General features: G+C 41.4%; 1 protein-coding gene across 3 annotated transcripts; it reads left to right on the top strand.

Moving 5' to 3' along the window:
- The first annotated feature begins 730 nt into the window (after positions 1-730).
- On the top strand, positions 731-22,548 carry LOC105919860 (bromodomain containing 8). 3 transcript variants are annotated; one of them, XM_036143148.1, is made up of 20 exons: positions 731-803; positions 1,783-1,879; positions 3,964-4,036; positions 4,131-4,180; positions 4,273-4,395; positions 4,497-4,577; positions 4,671-4,735; positions 5,870-6,012; positions 6,320-6,511; positions 13,465-13,555; positions 13,648-13,797; positions 13,947-14,107; positions 15,163-15,553; positions 16,506-16,558; positions 16,655-16,929; positions 17,088-17,180; positions 18,600-18,668; positions 18,762-19,044; positions 21,553-21,597; positions 21,695-22,548. In XM_036143148.1, the coding sequence occupies exons 2-20, from the start codon at positions 1,857-1,859 to the stop codon at positions 21,752-21,754; spliced, it is 2,421 nt and encodes an 806-aa protein (XP_035999041.1). In that variant the 5' UTR covers positions 731-803; positions 1,783-1,856; the 3' UTR covers positions 21,755-22,548. The 3 variants fall into 3 exon arrangements, with proteins under 3 accessions (XP_035999041.1, XP_012710749.2, XP_012710748.2); XM_012855295.3 differs by lacking the exon at positions 731-803 and adding an exon at positions 810-1,288 and having other exon boundaries at positions 3,967-4,036; XM_012855294.3 differs by lacking the exon at positions 731-803 and adding an exon at positions 810-1,288.
- Positions 22,549-23,830: the final 1,282 nt, after the last annotated feature.

The raw sequence follows: 23,830 nt of genomic DNA, 5'->3' as shown, positions 1-23,830 counted from the left end.
TTCAAAGTTTTACATGCTGTCAGGAAGCTATTTAAATCCAAGGAGCCCAGTCTTTCTGCTGCTGCTGACCTTTTTCCTTTTTAAATGCCGTATTCTTTAAAAGTTTAAAAGAGGACTTCCTGTTGCATCAGCATCATACATTTTCCTCACCAGCAGCTCTTCAAGGCTGCAGATGTAGAAGAATTTTGGCCCCTGAGGCTATAGAGTTTTGATGCCTTACCTACATTTTTCATTTTATGCTTGTTTTGCTCCTAGATTTATTTGTATAGTGCCATGCAGCATATCTGGAAATGTGCGCTTTGATTAATCGTTGGTTTAACCCCTCCAGCAGACTCGTCCATGTTATTCCTGAAAAGATGTATACTTCACAATTTCCAAAATGAGGATTGCTCATGTTTTAATAAAACCCAACAATTTTTTTTTAAATTCATCACTTGATGTCAATCTATGTATTTTACTCAAACAAGTTTGAAAAACGCAACATTCAATAAATAAATAAATAAATATATTTTTGCTAACCCCCAAAACATGGAGCCCTGGGCGACTGCCCCTTTAAGCAATTTCTAAAGTCTGGTCCAGGTTGTAATGTATCAAAATGTGAACAAGTTCAAGGGGTGTGAAAACTTTTATTTATTTATTAATATTATTATTATTTTATTTATGGAGCTCTGGGGCAAAAATAAAATACTTTTAAGATTATTTCAGCAACTGGACCATGGCACATCTGATATTTGCCCCAGACCGAAGCAAGCTAACTTCTAACAAATCTCGTTCGGGGTTGTACCATCATCATCATAACTGAGGTGGGCGTGAAGGGACAGTTCGACTGCTAGCTAGAATGACAAAATAACCTTGCGGAGTGTGAGAGCTAAAAGAAAATCAGAGTCGCGGGATTTGAACGCAGCTCGGCAGCTTTAGTTCCTGGCACGGCTCGGGCGACACTGAACCTCTCCCGAACCGAGGTCGGCCGAACGCGGCCGGCTTTCCAGCTAAGTTACGGCGGAGAAGAAACGCAGGAACGGGACGGTGATTCAGCGCGTGCTAGCTAAAGAGAGGAGAGTGAAAGAGGAGGGGAGGGGGGAAAGAAAAAAAATCAGCCTGAACGTAACACAAGACCGATGTTAACGTAAACAGTTTGCATGCAGGGCAGTGTCGTTCTCGGTGGCCGCTAGCCGTGTTTTATCGCCTGGTGGTTCCCCCCCTCCTCCACCACCTCCACCACCACACCGCCCCTCAGCGAGATGTATGGAAGGTCGGGATGACAGGAGGATGGCCAGCGGGGTTGGAAGTGAGTAGCAGCGGCGCACACGGCCAGCCAACATTACTGAGGGAATCAGCAGCGCTTATAACTTCCCTTCATGGCAGCCCCTGCAGGGGAGCCTGCCGCTGCTGCTGCTGCTGCTGCTGCGAGGGATTAATGCATGTCATCACGAGTTGACAGCTCCATCTGAAAGCCCCGCTGCCGCCGGCCGAGTTGTCGGCACTGCGCACAAAACGACACTTTGGTTTTTATTGAGTTCTGTTTTTTTGTTTTTTGTTTTTTTCCTCATGGTTCACCGCTACCGGTGGAATCCCGGTCATTAAAAGCTGTAAAGCCGTGTTTCTCCACATGAGCAGGAGAGCCGATGCCAGGCCTCTCTGAGCGACACGATCAGTAGAGCAGGAATAGAAAAAAGGGGGGGGGGGGGTTAATGCAACAACAACAACAACAAAAATAAAATAACCAGTGCACAGAGTGTGTGTCATGCCTTTTCCCCCCTTCCATCCTTCCCACATCTGTAGAGCACAAGCTGCTTGTGATTGGACCAACGGAGCCATGGTCGGTGAGGGAGAAGCTGTGTCTGGCCACGTCCGTCATGAAGAGCGGCGATCAGAACTGGTAATGCGCTCTTTTCCCGTCCCACAGCCTCAACCCGGTGCATTAAACTCTCGATGCATGCACGGGTTCTGAATGTGCATGCACGGTCCAGCTGCAGCCGCTCATCGGCTGCATGAACTTTCTGGTCGTTCTCTGCCTCTGATGAGACGTCCGAACGTCTGCTTACACCAAACAAAACAAAAAAAAACAAGAATTGGCTGCAGAAGTGTTAACCTATTGTCAAATCCGCTCTGGCTCCACTACACTCCTGTAAACAATAATAACAATTAAAAAAAAATCTTAAAACAAGGCAAGAAGTGACAAGTATTCTCTGTTCATGCTGCTGGATTGTAAGCAGGTCTTTAAAAGAAATGCAGGAGAAACAAATAAAGTATTGGGAACAGTGTGAAAACTTAAACGGCGTTCAGCTGATCAAAGGTCTTGAAGCCCTGAAAAGTCTAAATCGGTCTTTCGTGGCTCTTGTGTGCATGAGAGGTGAACCGTCTTTAAGGAACAGGAGCCCGGTTGCCTTCCGCCTGAGCCCTTCGGAGTGTCGCTTATGTGATTTTCTGTCAGGCGCTCTCTGTTAGGACCCTGACGACCGAAAACATCTATTAACTTTCTGCCAACACCTTACTTCCATGGTGCACAGACATGCATTGGTAGTTCAGCACCGCAACAATTACTACATCTCACTGTTTTGTCATGACAACCATTTGTGTTAACTTCGCCTCTAATCAGCAGCTAAATGGTTTCACTTTTGAACAAGGATGGGAGTCAATGATCTACAGCAGGGGCGGTTCTAGACAGGGGCCAACAGGGGCCCATGCCCCAGTAGAAATGGTCCTGGCCCCTGTTATGGCCCCTGTACTAAAGACATAACATTAAAATACACTTCTTCTAATTATTTGCAATGGCAAAGAAACCATAACTGATTGGTCACTTTCACCTATTTTATTTTTTACCTATACAGTTTTACTCCAAGAACAATTTAAAAATTAAGATGTTTCACGTTTAGCTTTACACTGCAAAAAGGGAACTTAAAGTAAGTACAATTTTCTTGAAACAAGTGTATTTTTCCTTGATTTGAATAGCTAAACAAGACCATTTGCCAATGGAATGAGTATTTTTACCCCTAAAATAGGATAATTTGATATGCTGCACTTACAATAAGATGATGGAGATGAATTGTTCTTATTTTAAGTGCAAAAATCTTGTTCCATTAGCAAATAGTCTTATTTACCTGCTCAAATCAAGGAAAAATACACAAATTTTAACAAAATTTTACTTACTTTGCGTTCCCTTTTTGCAGTGTAGCCGTATTGAGCTGGGGGCAAAGTTTTAATCTGCTTGATCAGGGGTCTAAAACCTGCAGTTCCAGAGCCACAAGTGGCTCACTTAATATTATTACACAGTTAAATATTACCATTTTATAGCTTTATTTATTTTTTTGTTCTGTGCCCCTGTGAAAAAACACTGGCCCCACCTTGGCCCCCCTGGTAAATTTGGTCTAGAACCGCCACTGATCTACAGTAATACATTAATAACTACATTTTTAGAATGGATAAAAGCAGGCTAACAATACATGTCTGGAAGGGTTCTGACCTCAAGTTTGCAGGAAAGGACTATTCTCAAAAGCCCGGTTCATGTCAGGAAAAAAACAAGAAAACTATCAATTTGGATGTACCCTAAACATTCTGCAGAGAAGAGCGGTCATTAATCCTGCTAGAATTAAGCCCCAGACCTGTTCAGCCAATGTCTAGTCGAAGTGCATCCTGCCAACATTCATCCAAATGTTGGGGGGGAGGGCCGTTTTAAATAGAGCCTGCACAATAAATTCAAATTTGTGCTCATAGTTCTTGTTTGTATGAATTATAAAAGCTCAGCTTTATTATCAGTCTCCACTGGGGAGGAAAAAGTTCAAATAAACAATCAAAACGTCAAAGTTGCACGACATTGGTGCACGTGGTGAGTGTGTTTAAACTTAAATTATGTATTTCTGCCTTTTGTTAAAGCTTTCTGTGCGCTTAGTAAACATATTCTGCTTTTAAAATGTATTGGAAAGACATTTTCCAAAAAAAGGAATCACCCTTTCTCTGCGTCAGCAGGGTATCCGTCAGTAGAGCCATCAAACCGTTCGCAGAACCCGGCCGACCTCCAGACTGGTTCTCTCAGAAGGTATCCTCCGTTCCCGCTGCAGGTATGACTCATCATAGATGGCAACTTCACACAAAAAAAAAAACGATCTCCCTTCTTTGCTGCGTCTTCCCAGCATTGCGCCTCCAAGTACTCCGAGCTCCTGGAAACAACAGAGGCCCCAAAGTGAGCAAAAGCGGGTTTCGTTCTGATACGCATTTTGTGGAATAACGCACGCAGGCGCCGTAAACTGACCGCCTGTGTCACACCCTCTGCAGGCGGAAGCGTGGCGAGCGAGGCGAAGTGGTGGAGACGGTGGAGGACGTGATCGTGCGGCGACTGACGGGCGAGAGGATCGAGGAACTGAAGAAGCTGATCAAAGAAACGCAGGAAACGCACAGGTTGTCTCTCACACCGCTTAATAATAATAATAATACATTAAATAAAAAAAAACACCAACAGGGGGACGGCTGGTGGGTTAAACGTTCTGCTGGTTCAACAGGAAGCTGAAACGAGAGGCTGAGCTGATTCAAGCCGGGCATCTGGATTCCAAGTTGGAGGAGTTATGGGAAGACATTCAGCTGTAAGAAGAACCGTTATTTCATCTTTTACGTCTCTGTAGCGACATCTCATAAAATGCAACGTTTTAAGGATATTCCTGTTTTGTGTCTGTCAGGAAGAGGAAGCAGGAGGAGGAGGAAGCGGAGCTAAAAAGAAAAAACACAGACGCTGCTTACCAGGGTAAATGCTGTATACTACACTGACTATAATAATCCTTTACATGGATCTGTTCATTTTAGAGTTGTTGGAGTAAAAATGAATGCCAGTCATAAATCAATTTATTTCATCTGTTCAAGAACTTTTTGACATTTTCACCATCTATAATAAAAAGTCCCTTATTAAAGAAGCTGACTGGGCTTACTATTGGAGGGAAATACATCTGATAGAAAGAGCTGCGTTAGCAAAGTGAAGTGCAGGCTTCAGATTGTACAGCAGAGCCCACACAGGTGTTAGAAGCATGCTCTGCAGCTGGAGTCGGTGCTTCGACGGCCACAGAGGTCCTGCGTGACGCTTCCACAGTCGGTGATGAGTGGAGTGATGCTGTGGGTTTACCAGAACCTCATGCATCCTTCTGCCGGCAAGCTTTAAGGAGATGGCGATTTCGTTCTCCAACTGGACTTGACACCCGCCCACATTGTCAAAAGTACCGATACCTGCTTGAATGATGCTATAACTGCTGGATTAGCAAAAAAAAAAAAAAAAAAAAAAAAAAAAGCTGACTGGACATAAATGCCTCAGAGAAGCTGTGGAGCATTGAGAGACGGCAGAGCCAGCAACGCAGACAAGCTGGAGGCCGGCATTCTTCAGGGCGCATACTTTTCAGCAGCTTGACATCTCTGTGTTAAAAATAATCACATTTTCCTCACTGGACTTATGTAATAGTCACTTTTTTGTATAAAATGAATTTGCATATTTTTAAATCATCGTTCAAAGGTAACATAAATAAATGTGTAAAAGAAATCAGTCGGTGTGTATTGAACTTATATGACACATGGCTGTCACTTATTGGACTAAATGACTATGTTAGATTAATCCTGTTCTAACATAGTGAGATGCCAGTAAGTAAAACTTAATTTACATAGCACCTTTCAAGACAGAAATCCCAAAGTTCTTCAACAAACAAAAGGCAAAAAACACACATGGTAAAATGAAACACAAGGCGATTTAAGAAGAGACGTTTTAGCTGCATCTATGGACCAGCGGCTTGCTGACCTGTTTGCACAGCTAAAAGCAGGAGCAATCGTTGTTCCATCGCCTTATTTGAGACGGGGGGAAAAGCATGTACGATAAGACAACTGCTCCTCCCTCTTTCAGCCAGACAGGCAGCAAAGAGCATGTCCAAACGGATACCCAGCGTCACCACGCATTCGCCCTCAGCGAGCAGCTCCCCAAGCCAGGACTTCCCACCAGGTGATCAACTTGAGAGCCTGACGCTGGATGGTCCACCCACAAAGAATGTGAGTCTCACAATCAATGCCCACTTTAAAACAGTCTTGCTTCCACTTTCTTATATTCAAAAAGGTTGTATCTTTTGATACGTGCACGATCAATTTAGGTGGGTTTAGTGTGAGTCTTTTAGTGTCATTCTTAAGGGGCTTTGATTATGGTTTAAGTTTTAAAACCATTTCGTTAAAGGAGAAACAAATAAAAAGGCACATTAAAGACTTGAAACTCAAAAAAACACATCTTTGAGACATGTACCACAGTTAAAAACCAACACATAGGTCACCAGATTTCTTTATGTTTTGTCGTCTGTGTTTCTAGTCTTCAGGAACAGCAAAGTTAATAACATTTTCTCAAACGTCTGGACCCGCTAATGACGACATCAGCCACGGGGCAATTCTGGAGGACTCGGCTCAGAAGAAGCTCCTGAGCCAGAAAGCCACCCCGCCACCATCTCCGCTCCTGTCAGAGTTACTAAAGAAAGGCAGCATCTTGGCATCCAATTCCAGACTGGTAAGCAGAATCAACGACAGAGAAGTCTCTTCCCAAGTGTCCATCAAGATGTCAAGTTAACGCACGCTAGGGAGGGGGCGACATAGACAAGAACGTTCATCACGATAATTCGTTACATTTATTGAGATAATGATAATTTGCGATGATAAAGACTATTTAAAAATCAGTTGCAGCATTTTTTTGGCAATGGATTTTATAGCTGTGGCTGCGCATCACCACAGATAAACCCCCACAAGCACAAATATGGCTTTGATGCTGGTCTCTTAGAACAAACAGGAGAGAAAAATAGTAAAAGACACAATTGCAACCATAGTTTTAGTTTTTGGGGGTAAACAACATCTTGTGTACTGATTGTTGTCATAAAAAAATTTTCATTTTTCTGACAATTAAAAGAATTTCACAAAAACAGTAAAAGGGAAGGATAATTGGCCTTCCTTCTTAGGGGAAATCGTAAAATAAATGTATGCCCAAAGCTAAGAGTAGATACATTTAGGTAATGTAATACTAACAATAATAATAATAATATTAATAATATAATTATTTAAAGGTGCGTTTGTGAGTACTCCAGGACACTGCAGATCAAGCACTTTGTTTCTGCTAACAGTCATAAGCTGTATTTATTTTTCACAGTATCATTTACATTTTTGTTCCTGTGAGAAAACGTTTCCGTTGGCCATCTTCCCGACTTCTAAATCAACTTCAGCATTACAGCAGGACCACATTCTTCCCAAAATTTCTTGTTTTTTTTCCTTTGTGGTGTATAATTTTTGTTAAGTTCCCAGGTTGTCAACTCTAACAACACCAAGCGGTTTTAATACATAAGGGGTCATGTTCTGTGAGGTTTTGGCAAGACCAAAACGCTGACGGGAACTTGGGAGCCACATGATGAAAATGAACATTTAATCGAAGACACAAAACCAGACTTAGAGCAGGCATGGGGAGGGGGGAAAAAACAGCAAAATCAGGAAGAACAACAGAGTGACAGGGAGCATGAAATCAGTTGGAGGAAAACCACAGACGAGAAATGAAAACCAGGGAGTTGAAAATACAAAGAGACGTGTCGAGAAAAGTTAGGGGGAAACAGGTAAGAGCAATCAGGAGTGGATGAAGACCAGCCCAGACCAGTGAAAACAGTTGAGCTGAGGGGAAGACTGTAGTATGCAAGGAATTGAACAGGAATAACGTAAAATAAAAGAAAGAAAATTACAAACAAATACATTTTAGACAATAAATTAAATAACATTGAAATAATTGTCACAACTAATAATGAATGGTTTAGTTATTCTTTATTAAGTTATTTCACCAAAATAAATTTGCTCACATTTTAGTTGAAAGATCCTGTATGTGCATTTATATTTTGGCAAAAATATACTCAATAAAGTTCCCATCATTCCGTGTTGTAGTTGCATATTAGGGCTGGACAGTATAGAAAAAAGCATGTCGATAAAATGGAAATTGTATTGATCGATATTGATAATTATCAAAACATTTAAACCATGTAATTAAAGTGCAGGACTGGCTATTTTATGCTGTTGCTTAGCGACCTATTTTTAGATACATAAAACACAAACACTGAATTCAAACTGAACCCTTTATTCAGCCAACTTTTTTCACAAACTGCAAGTTTAAAAAAGAAAAAAGAAAGCGTGTTCTCTGAACTCTTTTAATGGGGTGGAGCTTGGTGACAGAGCGTTCCTGGGTCTGCGTTTGTGATTGGTTGGGAGGATGTAATGACTGTAGTATTAACCTATATGATAGGCTAGAATGCAAAAGGAAGGAAAACTGTTGAAACTCTATTAAACTTTTTATTGACCCTTTTGTTCTATCACACCACACGTCTATCGATCAATATATATTGCTATTGAATTATCCTAATATGGATGACCCCAAGTTTAACTTTCAGGGAGCTGAACATATTTGTTGTGATACTAAGTGGTACAGATGCCACCGTCTTGCACATCTCACACCTCAAATGCGTTTTTGTAGCAGAATCAGGATTTCTAGACGTTTGTCGTTTGCTAAATAATGGAAGAGTCTGGGATCTGGTTGTATCGTTTTCCAGGTCTGAATAAGTTTGGAAGAAAGAATATTTAGCAGGGGAAAATGATCCATCTTTTTCTCCATTCTTCCAATTTCTGAAGGAAAGAAGTGTAATATCGCTTAATATCATAAAATCATTTATGAATTGGACCAACATTATCTTTGATTTCCTCCATCGGTACTTTGGTTTTCGGCTTGTTGACTGAATGCACACTTATTCAAAAGTTTAAAAAAGGAGACATCTTACTGTTTTATCTGTGGAAACTTTCGATTTAGCCTCTTGAAAACTGGATAATTTAGATAAGTATCGTATGATAAAACGTCATATGTGATAAAAATAATTGTAGGTTTAGGCAATTTCATCAGTACCTACGCAGACAAATCAGTTCATATGTTTTTGTTGGTGTTTTTTTTTTTTTTTTTTTTTTTTTACCCTTATAGAGGAGCAAAACAAATATTCAGAATACAAATAAGTTCTTTTAGAGAGAAAAAAAACTGGAACCAGCAAAGATGAACCAATTGCTGATGAACCTTAGAGGGTCACTTCTGACGAACAACCAAAATGAGCAACTTATTTGTTTTGCTTTCGTTGTAAGTGAATCCAAAAGCAAAGACAGAAAGCCTATATTCATCAATAGTAAAGAAAGAAGGGGAACAATGTCTACTTGCCATCTTAAAGCCTTTTACTGCCAATGACTACCAGCTGGTTCAGATAAACAGTACAAACTGCAGGTTCAGTAGTTTTGAGTCTAAGAAGACAATAGATCTTTTTAATTGGCAGAAACTTAGTAAAGATTAAATCATCAGACAGATGGGACCCTATTTGTTCTAATTGGGGATGACCCTAAACTCATAAATGAACACCCAAAACAGCTATTTGTGAAACACAACAAATCCCAGCTCACCATTATTAGAGCCTTCCTCTGCAGCAACAACACACACAGTTAAAACCAACAAACGAGTCTGGCGTCAGAACAAGGAACTTAAACTGCTGCAAGGCTCTGAATAGAGGAGAAAATCTAACAAGATGCAAACATAAAACGATAAAGAAACCAAAGAGGTCGGCCTGTCCCCACAAAATGCTCTGGTTTCCTTCTTTGTAAACCGTATAAAGCCAGCTGTACAAATGAAGTGCCCGGATCATACAAGACTCCAACCAAAAAGACAACAGGAAACATATTTTTTTTCCTACACAGTTTCTTCACCATACACTTAGGTCTTTCTAGTCTTTCAGTAATATCTTACGTTGTGTAGTCTTTTTTTAACAAAAATAAAAGACTATAATAAATTATTTTGTAACTCACTTGCAACTTTCATTGCAGTAGATGTGACATCAGTATATGCTTTGTGACTAAACATACACACTTGGGTTAGAGGTAAAAAAAAAAACAGTTATAGTCGACTTGAATAACCTGAAAAAAAGTTGTCCTGAAAGGGCTTTCCTTACACTAGCTCAGTTACATCCCTTAGATAAAGCAACGGTTTGCAGAGGGTTCAAAGAATCAAAAGGATCTTGTTACTAAAAGGTGTCGAAACAGAGGAAATTTACAAAAGACATAATCTTTTTCCTCCTAGAAAACACTCAAACCTGGCTAAAATATCCAGAAACATGGTAATAGAACGTGTTGTGGTCTGAGGACACTAAACATGAATTTATGGTTGCCCAACTGTAAAAGAACACCATACCCTCAACAAAACGAGGTAGTGGCAGGATCATGATCAAGGATTATCATGATCTGGGATTACTTTCACCTTCCACCTGGTGAAGAAAGCCCAACAATGGCTCTTCTTCCTCAGGAAACCAAAATGGACTAGACTTTCCACTACACTGATAAAAACCTTTTACAGAGCTACAATAGAAAGCATTTTGTGTCTCAGCATAACTGTGTGAGCTGCACAGTGCACGGGTGGTGAGGACAGCGCAAGGGACTGTAGGATGCTGTCTACAAGATCTGGACATGTTTTATGCAGCACGAGTCCAGCAAAGGGCCAGATGCATTGCCACAGATCCCACCCACCTGGGCCTTGCGCTGTTTGACCCACTACCATCAGATAAACGCTTCAGAAGCATGTAATCAAAACCAATAGACTCAGTAAAAGCGTATTTCCAAAAGCTGTGAGGGCTATCGCCCCCTGCTGAGAAGTTTGTGGTCTGTTACACTGTACAATATCGCTACTGGTAATGGTTATTTGCACGCTTTAATTTCTCAGGGAATGTCTGATTGTGCAACTCTGTGAATAAAGGCTTAAAAATGTTGCACAGTATTTAGTGCGGGCATGAGTGCATCATTGAAGGAGCACTGAGTGCTTAATTCATGCAACAACACAGTAGGGTTGAACGATTTTGCAAAATAATCTAATTGCAATTTTTTTTTATCTTAATATTGTGATTGCGATTTAATGCCATTTTTTCAGTTTAATTTATCTTGTCTTTTCAAAACATACATATAAACAACAAATCAATCTGTGTCATTGCTGTGCAGATTAGGTGCTAAAAGAGCCACTGCATCTCAACTCGGAGCAGAAATGATCGCGTTCTGCCTACGATTTATTTCAACCAAAATTGCAATTTGATTTTGACTTTTCTCTGCATTAACCACAAGCAACAAAAATGACCTCTAGATAAAGATGTTTGTAAACAATCACCATTTAAAACAAGAACTTTTAATATTTGTATTAATCAGAATATTATTCAAGAAAACAGTTTTTAATTGATTTGGACATCAATCCTTGTTGAACAAAAAGTGCAAAGTGCAACCAACATGCAAGTCTATGTATTAAACTGATTGACCCGTACTAGATGCTATGGTGAGATTCCTGAAAGTTTCTGGTGAAACAGTATGATTAAATAAACTCTAAAACAAGTAATAAAATTTGATTATCTCACTGCTGCAACTGTCTTCCCTTCCATGTGGAGCAAACCCACTTTAAACATATTACTGACACCTAAAGGACGCGTCTGATTCACTAATTGTTACATTGCCAAAAATTGTAGACCTCTGCGATTTGGAAATAGCGTTTTTTAAAATTGTGATTATATTGCAAATGCGTTTAATTGTGCAGCCCTCCAACACAGTAACTCCTATCATTCACAAAGGGACTGAAATTTGACTTTTTGGACTCGGTTATGAGTCTTATCAGACACTAAAGACTATTTCAATGCTTTAAGTTTCTCAGGAAGCTTGGTCAGTGCAGTCAACTGATTTCCTTAAAGAAATGTGTGCAAATATTACGTTTTGTCGCATCTCTGCATGTTATATGTTTATCTGTGTGCATGCTGAGCTGGTGTCTGTCTCAAAAATGTTTTACTATGGGTAACACATGGGGACAATAAAAGATTATTGATACTTACCTTCACATGAAACAGCCCGTTGTGACCCAAAGCCTTCAGGTGTCTGCCAGATAGCCGAAGATGAAGGGGGACATTTTTCAGCATCTCAGCGAGTCAGATCATGTGTCCAAATCCACCAAAGACTGGCTAACAGGCAGAAGGGGGCTATTTCTTCCAAAGAGAGGTGGTCATAAACTCAGAAATAGCCAAAATTGAGTCCAAGCATAGATCCAGATGAACAAAAGGAAGTTTGTGATTGTCCTCGCCAGAGTCCCAATGTAAACCTACCAAAAAATCTGAGTAACCTGAAAAGGACTGTGGATAAGAGATGTCCTGTAAGAGATTTGGTGAACTATAGCAAGGTAGAGAGGGCAAATAACTTAAAGTCTCCTACCAATAAAGACTAGTGTTGGGTCGATGAGGCGTCATGAAACGTTTCGACACATTGCAACTCTGTGCCGATACTGTGCCGATACTGTGTCACTGAATACTGACACCTGCTGGACCTTAAAAATCCCTACAGGCAACCTGGTTGACAGAGTTAACTGACACTGATTTGATGACCAAGTATACACAATACAAGGTCTTTACTAAAGACCTAATGCTTTGTCATACTCAGCATGTCCGATTTCAGAACAGATGATATCAGTCAGGTAACTAAACACAGCGCCTGATCAACCATTTGTAAAAAAATAAAAAAGCCAGTCCACAAGCATCCTCCTTCACATTATTTATTGACTGTATCTAAAAAAAATCAAATATATGTTTAATTCAAATGAAAATATAAAATAATACAATGCAACATACAATGATTTAAATTGTATTGTGTATACTTGGTCATCAAATCAGTGTCAGTTAACTCTGTCAACCAGGTTGCCTGTAGGGATTTTTAAGGTCCAGCAGGTGTCAGTATTCAGTGACACAGTATCGGCACAGTATCGGCCAAAGTTGCAATGTGTCGAAACGTTTCATGACGCCTCATCGACCCATCACTACCTAATGCTACATCAAAAGGTGTCCGTTTAAGGGCGTGCACTCATAGGCAGCTTTCTTTTTCTCTTTTGCCCTCCACAGATTTCCCTGTTTTTTTCAGTTGAATTTTACAGGATATCTGCGCCGCTGACAGTGGAAAATGTTTGTAAAAGCCTCATTATGGTTTAGGTTTTTAATCAGGGGTCTGAACACACTCTGGAGATTCATTGTTACATAAGTTTTGTCAAGCTTTAGTGAAGAGACGGCTTTTATACACCCTCTTTTATATTTAATTGAAGTCCATTAAGCTATTCTGTTATTTTATTTTTCCTTTTTTGGTACTGTATCAGCTATGTTTTGATTTGCATTTGTTCAAATATGCTGTGCTGTGTGGGGGAAAAATCAGCATATGAAAAATTAGAATTAAGTACAGTTAGGAATGATTGCCTTCCTTCATTTTCTCCCTTTGAGGCAAGGATCCAGCGCTGGCTGCACATTAGGGCGTGTATTTTCTGTAACACAGGTATCCGATAGTTTTCCTTGAAGGATGAAGGACCAAATTTTCAACACAAATAACAGCTCTTTTTCTTTCCGGTCTTGTTCCTCCCAGATAGGAGACGGTGACGGGTCTCCCGGTAACGTAGCAGGATCCCATGACTCTCAGCTGCATTCATCCTGTCAGCCTCTTTCCCAAGCAACAGGTACTCTCTCTGCCTGGTTATTGGCAATGACATTTCCTGCGATACTACCTACTTGCGGTACGTTTCAGTACATTTGTATGATTGCACGGCAGGTGCGCCGATGCTGTCCCGTCTTCTGGAGGCAGGTCCAGCCCAGTTCTCCTCCCCGCTAGGTTTCATGGTCGGTGCAGACTCCCCGTCCTGCGGTCCCGTCTCCGCAGCCAATTCTGCTCCTCTGAACCAGACTGTCTCAGAAAGTACAGGTCGGCCAGCCCTTTTTATCAGCAACCTTTTGCATTGTAAACTTACCATTCAATATTAACAGACAAAGATGTACTCTAATTCTGTGGCTAATTGAAAAAAAGGATATGTGAAATTTAAGGACTTGAATCTGGGGCTGCTTTGTCTGCAGCGGTCGATGTGATGCCGCCGTCTGTGCGTCCACACTGCCCAGCTGACTCTGGAGAGGATAAGGTGGCAGAGCTCAGCGAGGAGGATGTGACCGCATCCTACATGGGAGACGAGCTGGACCTGAAGACAGTGGGGGACATTATTGCCATCATTGAAGACAAGGTTAAGAAAAAAACAGTTAAAACAGAGAGTACTGGGTATTAAAGCAAATTTACAGCATAAGCGTTTTCTTGGATCAGACGTTTTGTGGATGATTTCTGATCTCAGGGTTTTGTAAAGCTTTATCTAGGGATACCCCCTCCCCCCTGCCCCCCATTCATATTTCTGCTTGTTTGTTTGGTTAGTTTATTGGAACTGAGCCATGTACAGGAGCATCCGTCTCAAAGGAAATTAAGCTTTATATCCAATTTTAGCTGTCAGATCTCATTTCCATCTGCAGCCCCCAACACACAGAGAAAAACACACATTACACAAAATACAGTGCATATATCCAGGCACAATGGAAAAATAGATTATTACATATTAAGTTCAATAGGAAAAATAAAACATAGAAATATAAAAAATTATAAGAATAAGACTAACCGTACATGCCCTGCCCACCACACGTCCCTCAGAATATGTCTAATATTACAACATTTATTTGTTGTAATATTAATTGGGAATCATGTTAAATGATCAGGTGAATGCTTGCATATTTGTTAATTTTTGGTTTCTGTGGAAAGTGTGTCGCCCTCTGCCCCTACCCTAGCTCTAAAATTTACAAACTGCTGCCAACATTTCGTTATTCACCATGGGCCATGGCAGACTAGAGGTTGAAAACTCAAAACAATAGAAAAAACTGAGTTTTTGCTGTTGTCCATCCAGCCTTCCTGTTATCCTCTGAAAGTCTTACTCTCTCTCTCTCTGGATGTCTCACCATGTTATAGCTAAATAGCTTGTTACATCTCTGTCCTCGCTGCGATTTCCTTTTTAAATATCCCGCCGATGCCTAAAATAGCTAACTTTGAGTCGGTCAGTAGTAGTATCCATGTGATCGCATAATGGTCAGATTTAATTCTGGTCCCAGGCCAGTTATCAGCGCTCCTCTAATTTTAATTAGTGTCTGCTCCAGCAGCACTTCATTTATGGTTTATTCGAGCTTTAAAATTTAATTATGTGCTCTTTCACTGTCGTTCAAAGCTCCGTAGGGTGTTGACTCACCTTTCCCTGCTCTACAGGCAGATGAGACCGCAGAGGCGCTGGATGCTGCTGCGGTCGAAGCCGCTCTGTCGCTCTGCGAGGAGACGGACCACGCTCTGACCGGGGCCTGGGACGCGGGGCCTTTACAGCCCCAAGAGCCGCACCCCACTCACCGGATGCTGGAGGGGGGGGCAGAAGTGTCCCTCTCCTCCCTGTACAGCAGCCAAGAGAATAACCTGTCAGCGTTTCCCCTGGAACTGGGGAGCCTTCCTCCCGCTTCCTCGTGCCACTCAAAGACTTTGGAGCACAGTGCCAAACCTTCACAGTGTCAAGGAGCGGAGCGCTCAAACAAACACGTTTCAACAGATGGCAGCGCAGAGTGTGAGGGGGAAAAGGAACCGCCCCAGAAACCTGAGAAAGCCTTTAAAGGTACGGAGACACAGGCCTGAATGCAGTGTTGTGAAAAAGCGTTTGCCCCCTAACAGGTTTTTGTTTTTTTTAATAATCAAACACATTTCAATTTTGGATAAAAATAACCTGACTAAATACAAAAAGCAGTTCTCAAATTACGATTTAATTTATTAAAGGAGCAGAGCTATCCATACCCACCATGCCCTCTGGGGAAAAAGTAATTGCCCCCCCATTTAAAACCATCAATTAACTGTGAATAAACATTAATAGGCAGAACTTAATTTCCCTTGCTAAACCAAGGACCTACTACTCAACCTGCATATTATTTTGACATAACCTCTTTGAAAGCTGAAAGATCTAATTAAGCAACACACAGTCTAAAGTGAATTTTTTTTAAAAAAGCAATAGAAAAACAAAATCATTGACATCTATCATTCTGGAAGGGGTTAAAGGGCCATTTCTAAGACTTTGGGACAGCAGCGAACCAAAGCAAGAACCATAATCCAGAGCCGGACAAAGCACAACCTTCCCAGGAGAGGTAGGTCAACGAAGATCACTCCAGTAGCACATTGATGAGTAAACCAGGAAGCCACAACACAACCCAGAACAAGATCTAAGGCGCAACATTTCGCACTTGCCTCAGTTAAGGTCAGAGTTCAGGAGTTAACGATAAGGAAGAGACGCGAAAACCGTCCAACGTGGCTGAATTAAAACATTTCTGCAAAGAAGAGTGTGCCAAAATTCCTCAGTGGGGATGTTAGGGACTCAATCACAAACTCTGCAGTTGCTGCTAAAGGTGGCTAGTTATTAGATTTATGGGGCGATTACGGTACATATTTACGCAGGGCCGGGTTGGTTTGGATTAAATTTGCTTTTTGTATTTAAAGAGGAAAACCCATTTTCACAGCACTGTATGTATTGAATACCTCTTACCCTGCCTCTCTATAAACCTTGCTATTAATCTGTGCAGTGTTTGCAGACTCAGTATTAGAAGACAAACAAGAAACAGACTGGGAGGCCCAGGTATAGCATCCAGGGTGGAGAACGCAAACACAACGCTCGGCATTCTTCTACTTCAAGCCAGCGTTGTCCCTGTATGAGTCTTTGTTTTTGTCTTAGGAGACGAAGGTAGAGGACGGACTTGGACCTGAGGAAGGAGAGAATGCGTCGGAGTCGAAAGCGGACAGCGAGGTCACGGGACCAGAGCTGTGTGAGGAAGAAGAAGAAGAAGGCGACGGGGCGGAGGAGTTCTCATCGGAGCCCGACGGCGAAATGGAGCTGGAGCCTGCCGCCAGCGAGAGCGAGGATGGTTACAGCCTCCACACAGCGTCTTCATCGCTCCAGCTCCACACCACCGCAGACTCCATCCCCAGCAGCCCCGCTTCATCACAGTTGTGAGTGTGAAACGTTTCCGGCACGCATCTTAAGGAAAGACCGCCGTTAGTCTGTGAGACGGTGGAGACGTCCGCCTCCTACGTGGTGCTGCGGTTTCCACCTCCTGCTGACATCAGCGTTTCTCCCCCTTCCTTCTTTTTCTACCTGCGTCGGGCAGCTCCGTGTGCAGTGAGGACCTGGAAGCTCTGCAGGCTCACAAGATCTGGAAGAAAGCCATTATGCTCGTGTGGCGAGCAGCCGCCAATCACAGGTTAGTATACAGCGACTACTGTGGCTTGACCTTTTCGGCGTCAAATTTGAAACAATAAATTCTGTTTTTAATTCACATTTTAATAAAAAAAATGCCATGTGAAATTATTTATACCCTTCTCAATCATCAATGGAAATATCGTCTTTCGGTATTGGAGCAATCAAACCCTAACCTGACTCTCGCCAGATGTATGTAGCTCCGCCTAGCTTTACTCACATCCATCTGGGACATCTCCCATAGAGAGTGATTTCTTCAACCAATTTTATTATCTAGCCAATCAGGACGCAGGGCTGGAGTTTCATAGATGTGACGTAGTGGAGAAGAGACCGTGACGTGAGAATGTTTTGATAGCAATGGCGGCTCGTCGAGGAAGCAAGCGTTAACATTGATGCTGCTATTTCTTCCGTGTTGTCCAATCTACCTAATATTGTTTCATTAAAAGAACATCAGAGAACGGCTCTGAAGGCTTTTGTTGGTGGAAACCATGTTTTCGCCCTTTTCCCGACTGGATTTAGCAAGTTTTGTTTTCCGGGGCGCGCCCGTGGCGGAGCGGTTAGCACAAACCATGTTAGGAGGCCTTTAGTCCTTGCCGCGGTCGGCCCGGGATCGACTCCGACCCGCGGCGCTTTGCCGCCTGTCTTTCCCCCTCTTCCTGTCAGCTCACTGTCAATAAAACGCGTGCCACTAGAGCCGCAAACACATTAAAAAAGAAAAAAGTTTTGCTCTTTCCTGCGTCGCTCTCACAGCGTCACGGGTTAGCTTCGGTGTGAGTGGTTGAAATAGCACGTTGATAAAGATGACAGACAAGTGGCTTATCCAATCATATGCAAGGATTTTTGATAAGGCCCAGCCTTCTGTAAAGGCAATTCCTATGGAGAGGTCCCAGATGGATGTGAGTGGAGCTAGGCGGAGCGACATACATCTGGCGAGAGTCAGGTTAATCAAACCCTTCTTCTAATTGATTCTTTGTCAGATTCAAGTTGGGACTGTGGCTGGGCGACGCCAGAACATTATTACTCCCAGTCAGACAACACGTTTTGGGCAAATTCAAGGATAACTTTAAATTTAAACTTGCCAACGGTGTGAATTATTTGGGCTTAAATGTGTGTTGATCGTTTTTCTTCCTACACTGGCTTTCTCCTTGCCATTTTTCCATATAGGGAAAAGCCTGGGACATTATCCTGTTTAGGTAGACGAACATGTCCTTCGTGTAGGTTCGTAGATGTGTGTCATGCTCGATTTTCAGGAGGATGTGTTGAGCAGCGATCTGTGCTCGTGATATTGTTTTTCAATGTAATTTGCTTTGAACTTCTCCACCACTTTCTCCCTGACCTTCCTGCTGTGTTCCTTTGTCTTGGATATTCACTAACAAACCCCCTAAAGGCCTTCATTAAACAGCTGGATTTGTTTTTGTTGTAGGTATGCAAATGTCTTTCTTCAACCAGTAACAGATGAAATTGCCCCTGGATACCACAGCATCGTTCACAGGTAAGCGCCAAATCCATCTACAAACGTGGGGAGAAAAATAAAAGAATAGCATAACAGAGATTGAAGGTTTCTGTTTTGCGTCGTTTCTGACAGACCCATGGACCTGGCCACCATCAAAAAGAACATCGAGACCGGCTTAATACGGACCACGGCCGAGTTCCAGAGGGACATCATGCTGATGTTTCAGAACGCCGTCATGTACAACGGGCTGGACCACGACGTGTACCACATGGCCCTGGAGATGCAGCGCGACGTCCTGGAGCAGATCCAGCAGTTCCTGGCCACCCAGCTCATCATGGAGACGTCCGAATCCGGCATCAGCGCCAAGAGCCTGAGGGGCCGCGACAGCACGCGCAGACAGGACTCCGCTGACAAGGTGCTTCACTAGAATATTGACAAAGGCAGGGAGCGCAGACGAAGAGACCAGGGTGAGACATCAGGGTGGTATGACGATAGATCAAATAAAAAAATAAATAAAAGAATGGCATCCGCTTGATACAGTAAGGAGCACGACAGTTCAGACAGCCGACGGATCTGCGTTCAGTAATCTCGCAATGGTACGAAACTTCCCAAAGATTTGATTTAGACTGAGATAATGGCTGGAAGTTGGAGCCAACTATCAGTTACTTACAACAAATGTTATTTCTGCTTTCCAATAGATTTATAGGCTTAACTAAAGCACAGCTAAGTCTGATGAGGGGAGAAACCTTGTTAACAACTACTTACAATAAGAAAATAACTGGTGTAGATTTGATTTAGAGCCTCACAATACCAGGGAAATATGTATGCTAATAGCAACGGTGTCGCTGAATACTGCGAGGACGGCATGGACAGCTAAAAAAAATATTATTAGCATGAAGTATCATGACTTACCAAAACCAGAGATGCACGATTCTGTTTTTTTCCGATCCAGTCCGATACCGACAACTGTTTCGGCTAAGCGTATCGGCCGATACCCGATACCGATCCGATACTACTGTTGAATGAATAAACTCTACTCCTTACCATGGGAGTGAAGTTATCAGGCAACAAAGAAATGACTGGATCGGCATCAATCATCCGATATCCGATCCAGCTTATTAGTCAATATCGGAGCCGATATCCAGTCCGAGTATCAGATCGGTGCATCTCTAACTAAAACATATCAGGGATTCAATATACTATACAGCTCTAAGGACTGCAGGACAGAAACCTTGGGTGATATTTGAAACCTTGCATATAACAACCAATCCCCTGTTTAAAAAAAACAGACCTACCAGCCAAATCCGGTGGTTGGAAACAATCGCTGTTTGCTTATCATGCATCTATTCCTTCAGTGTTGGTGACCTCGCCCACAGAATTTGCAGCTTGAATAAAAAGAGACAGCACACAAAGATATATTCCTGTCAGAATTAAAAAAAAAGGGACATCATTACAGATTAGGGAGTACAAAGTACAAAATGGGAAATCTTGGTTATTATGCAGATGAATTTGGGTTTGTAATATTTGCCAAAGACGTTTTTCACACTCACATTTGACAAATAAAATGCAGAAGTTAAAGTAATATACAATTTAAAATGGTAACAGGTAACAAACTAAGATGTAAAACGGCTAACACCAGTAACAAAAGACGTGAGTAAAGGGCACCAGTGACCGTATTCACAAAGATTCTCAGTCCTCTCAGAGAGCTCCCATCCTAGCTTAAAGCTTCCTACCCTGGGGTCTTTTCTTAAGAGTGATTCAGATTGCTGCTGAGAGCAACTCTGAGTGAGGAAATGAGAGAAATGTTTATCTTAGCGAGAAGGTGCAGTTGACCCTGTGGATAGGTGTGATGCTATCTTTCAAGAGCTGCGATTGCTTGATAAAAAACAAGACAAATGTGTTCCTAGCGATCAAAGGAGATACATTAACTGATTAGACTGGATTCAGAAATGTGTCATGATGATGAAACTTAACAATATTAGGCATCAAAATGTTTAAACGGACCTTTTTTCCCCCCCATCACTTACTTATTTTCAATAAAATTATGTTACTAGAGCTGTGCCTTTAACAAGTCTGGCTGCTGAAACTAATTAATTCCCCGCTATGCAGATGATGACGTTTGTCTTATCTAAATATTAATAATCGTATGATTGTTAAAGAAGTCCGTGCCTATTTCGTCCACTGTTTAGGCGAGCCAATCAGCTCTCTCTGTTTTCACCGTCTTCCTGCTTCAGACACTCTTAGGCTCGCCAAAAGTCCTCCTCACTACTCCTAATATTTTGTCACTTTAGGAGGTCTCTTAAGACTTGGGGTCCTTCGTGAAAAATTTTATCTCACCAAGATAAAATTCTAAGAAAAATCTTACAATTCAGGAAATTCTAAAATTTTTCCTAAAATGACGTCACTAAGAGCTAGTTTTAGTCTTAGGATTCTTTGTGAGTACGGGCACAGATTTGAAAATGTTGCTAAAATTGAAGAGTTCCTGCATAAATTCATGCCATAAGCTCTAGCAGTCAAAAATAACAAAAATAATTAGATAAAAATGTAAATAAAAATAAATAAAAGGGGGCATAAGGGTTACATTTCTAAGACAAATTACCCATATGAAGCACATTTGTAATAATTTAGCATTTAAGTATTTTGAGGTGAAGATATATTTGAAGATTTTTACAGAATGCATTTAAACTGACTGCAAACAATATAAATAAATGTGTGACACAGTATGTGTCGTAATGTAGTTCCTGATCCAAAAGGCAATGGCATGCTGTGTAAGAAATACCTGGCTCAAACAGGAAATGCAAAAAAAAAAAAAAAAACACAAAGAAACAGAAACAGTTCTATTGTTTTAGCAGTCTATACAGAAATGTGGTCCAGCACTCGTTTTCTGAAAGTCCCGTCACGTGCATCGTTTTTTCTGTTGCAGGACACCGTCTCCATGTCCTCGCCGGCCTTCCTCCTCTCTCTTTTTGTACGTCAACATCAATTACATTCAAAAACGCTTCCTTTGTCACTTTAAATCCATTTGTGGTTTCTAACGTGCTACTTTTTTGGATTTGTAACCATAGGATGGCGGCACCAGGGGGCGCCGTAGTGCCATAGAGGCTGACCTCAAGATGAAGAAGTGAAAAAACAAATTTCAGATGAAAGTCTAGTTAGTTGTGTGTGTGAGGCGAAAAAGGACATGGACGAGTGTTGGCCGGCTGCCTTCGCTGTGTGATCTCGACTTGCTCTCCAGAACGATTGGACAAAGCGTGGCGTGGAAAAGCTCCGCTCTAAGACAGCCATTCAGACGTGGATTATATTCTGTATAATCCCAGTTCACTGTGGGGGGTGTCCTGTGTGACCAGGTCAAACCTTTCCTAGATGTGTCTGCAGATTACTCCGATTTAACCTGCTTCTTACAATCATCCGCCTGACACCTTCATGCATTTCCTTCCTCACGATGTTTTAATAGGTGTGGTCCACACATAAGGGTATTTGTTACTCCTCGCCTACAGTTGGGTTGAAATTAAACCAGTTTTAGTGTTTTTTAATTCATGAAATGTGTGTGCGTGCGTGTGTGTGTGTTTGTAATATATAAAACCAAAGGTCAAAGAGTCTGGTGAAAGGTGCGCATCCTTAAGTGGCAGAGCAGAACGGCACATATTCATCTCAAACAAACGCATGTGTAACATTTCATTTTCTAACCTGGTTTTAAAAGTTTCTTTAAAAGCAAAACAAACAAAAAAATAAAATAATGAATATGGTTGTTTTGATCGTGTAGAATTAATTTTGCCTTTGTAAAAACTTCCTGTGAAACGGTAACTCTTCTGACATTGGTTTGGGTTTATGTTCAGTGTATCGGAGAAAATGTGACATTTGTGGACCGGGAAATGTTCTAACTCAATAAAATTGTCCTTACTGCAGAAACGCGGCTCAAGTTGCTGGTTCTGGTCAGTTTTTGATAGAGTAAACTTTCTGCCTTCGGTCGACAATGCTTTTCAACGAGGAAGGATGACAACAGTGGGAACTGACAGTGATGGAAGGACGGACGGACATAAAGATGGATGCATGGGTAAACGGACCTTGGATGGACAAATAGCTAGATGGATGGATAAATCAATGGTTGATGTACAAATAGGTGGATAGATGGATAAACGGAAGCTAGTAGGATTGATCTTTAATTGATATCTTACCCTGCTGACCTCATGTCACAACTCAATTAAACGAGACAGGCAACATTTCAATACTGGTTACAGCTTTAATTTTCACATAGTTTTGGCTGACAGCTTACAGTTTATTCAGCAACATTACTTGACTCGTGGTTATATATCATAAAACCCAGCTTGTGTTTTTTTTTTTTAGCTTTTTTTTTCTCCCCGCAGTTAAGGATTTAACTGGTTGTTAGAGAACGGTGTGAACCTGAACATTTTGGTTTTATTTACATCTATAGTCAAATAATAAATATGCAATAGAAAAAAAATAAATATATCAACCTCTGGGATGCATGCAGACGTCACAGTATGGAACACAGAAGATGAGTTTTATTTTTCTAACTTAAAAGTGCTTGAGATGAACCTGAAGATTTCAAAAGTACAACGACTAAGGCAGTCTGGTGGGCGAAGTGCACGGCTATAACTCAGATTTTCAGCAATGAGGGGGGGAAGTAATGATTTTGGATTAGTGTTACTAAAAGGATGTGCATGGTGTCAGCTTTCTATTCAATAGGCTCAAAGACTCAAAATGTCCACCAACCAAAATAGCTTTTCTCTAGTTAAAAAGGGAGATTGAGGCCCATCTGATTAGATTTATTGATTCTCCTTTAAAAATATGTGTACAAAATTAGGGCACAGGATTTAGAAAACCCTTTTTTTTCTCACAAGAAAGCTTTAAGAAAAGATTTGGTATATTTATTGTAACACAGTGGCTTGTAAAAGTATTGACACCCCTTGAGCTCCCTCCCCCATCTCTCCATCACAAACTTAAATGTACCTTGTTGAGATTTTACTTGACAAACCAACACAAAGTAATTGTGACTGTGAGGTGGAAGGAAAATGATTCATGGTTTTTAATAATACACACCTGAGGAAAAGTCTAGCTTGCATTTGTATTCAGCTCCCTTTTACTGACGCCCCTAAATAAATTTAGTGCAACCAGTTGCCTTCAGAAGTCACTTTAATAATAAAGAGTCCCCCCCCTCCCCCCTGTGTGTGATTTAATCT

This window comes from Fundulus heteroclitus, chromosome 11 (genome assembly GCF_011125445.2).
Source record: "Fundulus heteroclitus isolate FHET01 chromosome 11, MU-UCD_Fhet_4.1, whole genome shotgun sequence".
Classification (NCBI taxonomy): Eukaryota; Metazoa; Chordata; class Actinopteri; order Cyprinodontiformes; family Fundulidae; genus Fundulus; species Fundulus heteroclitus.
The sequence above is the reverse complement of the archived record's forward strand: the minus strand, read 5'-3'. Positions and strand labels throughout refer to the sequence as shown.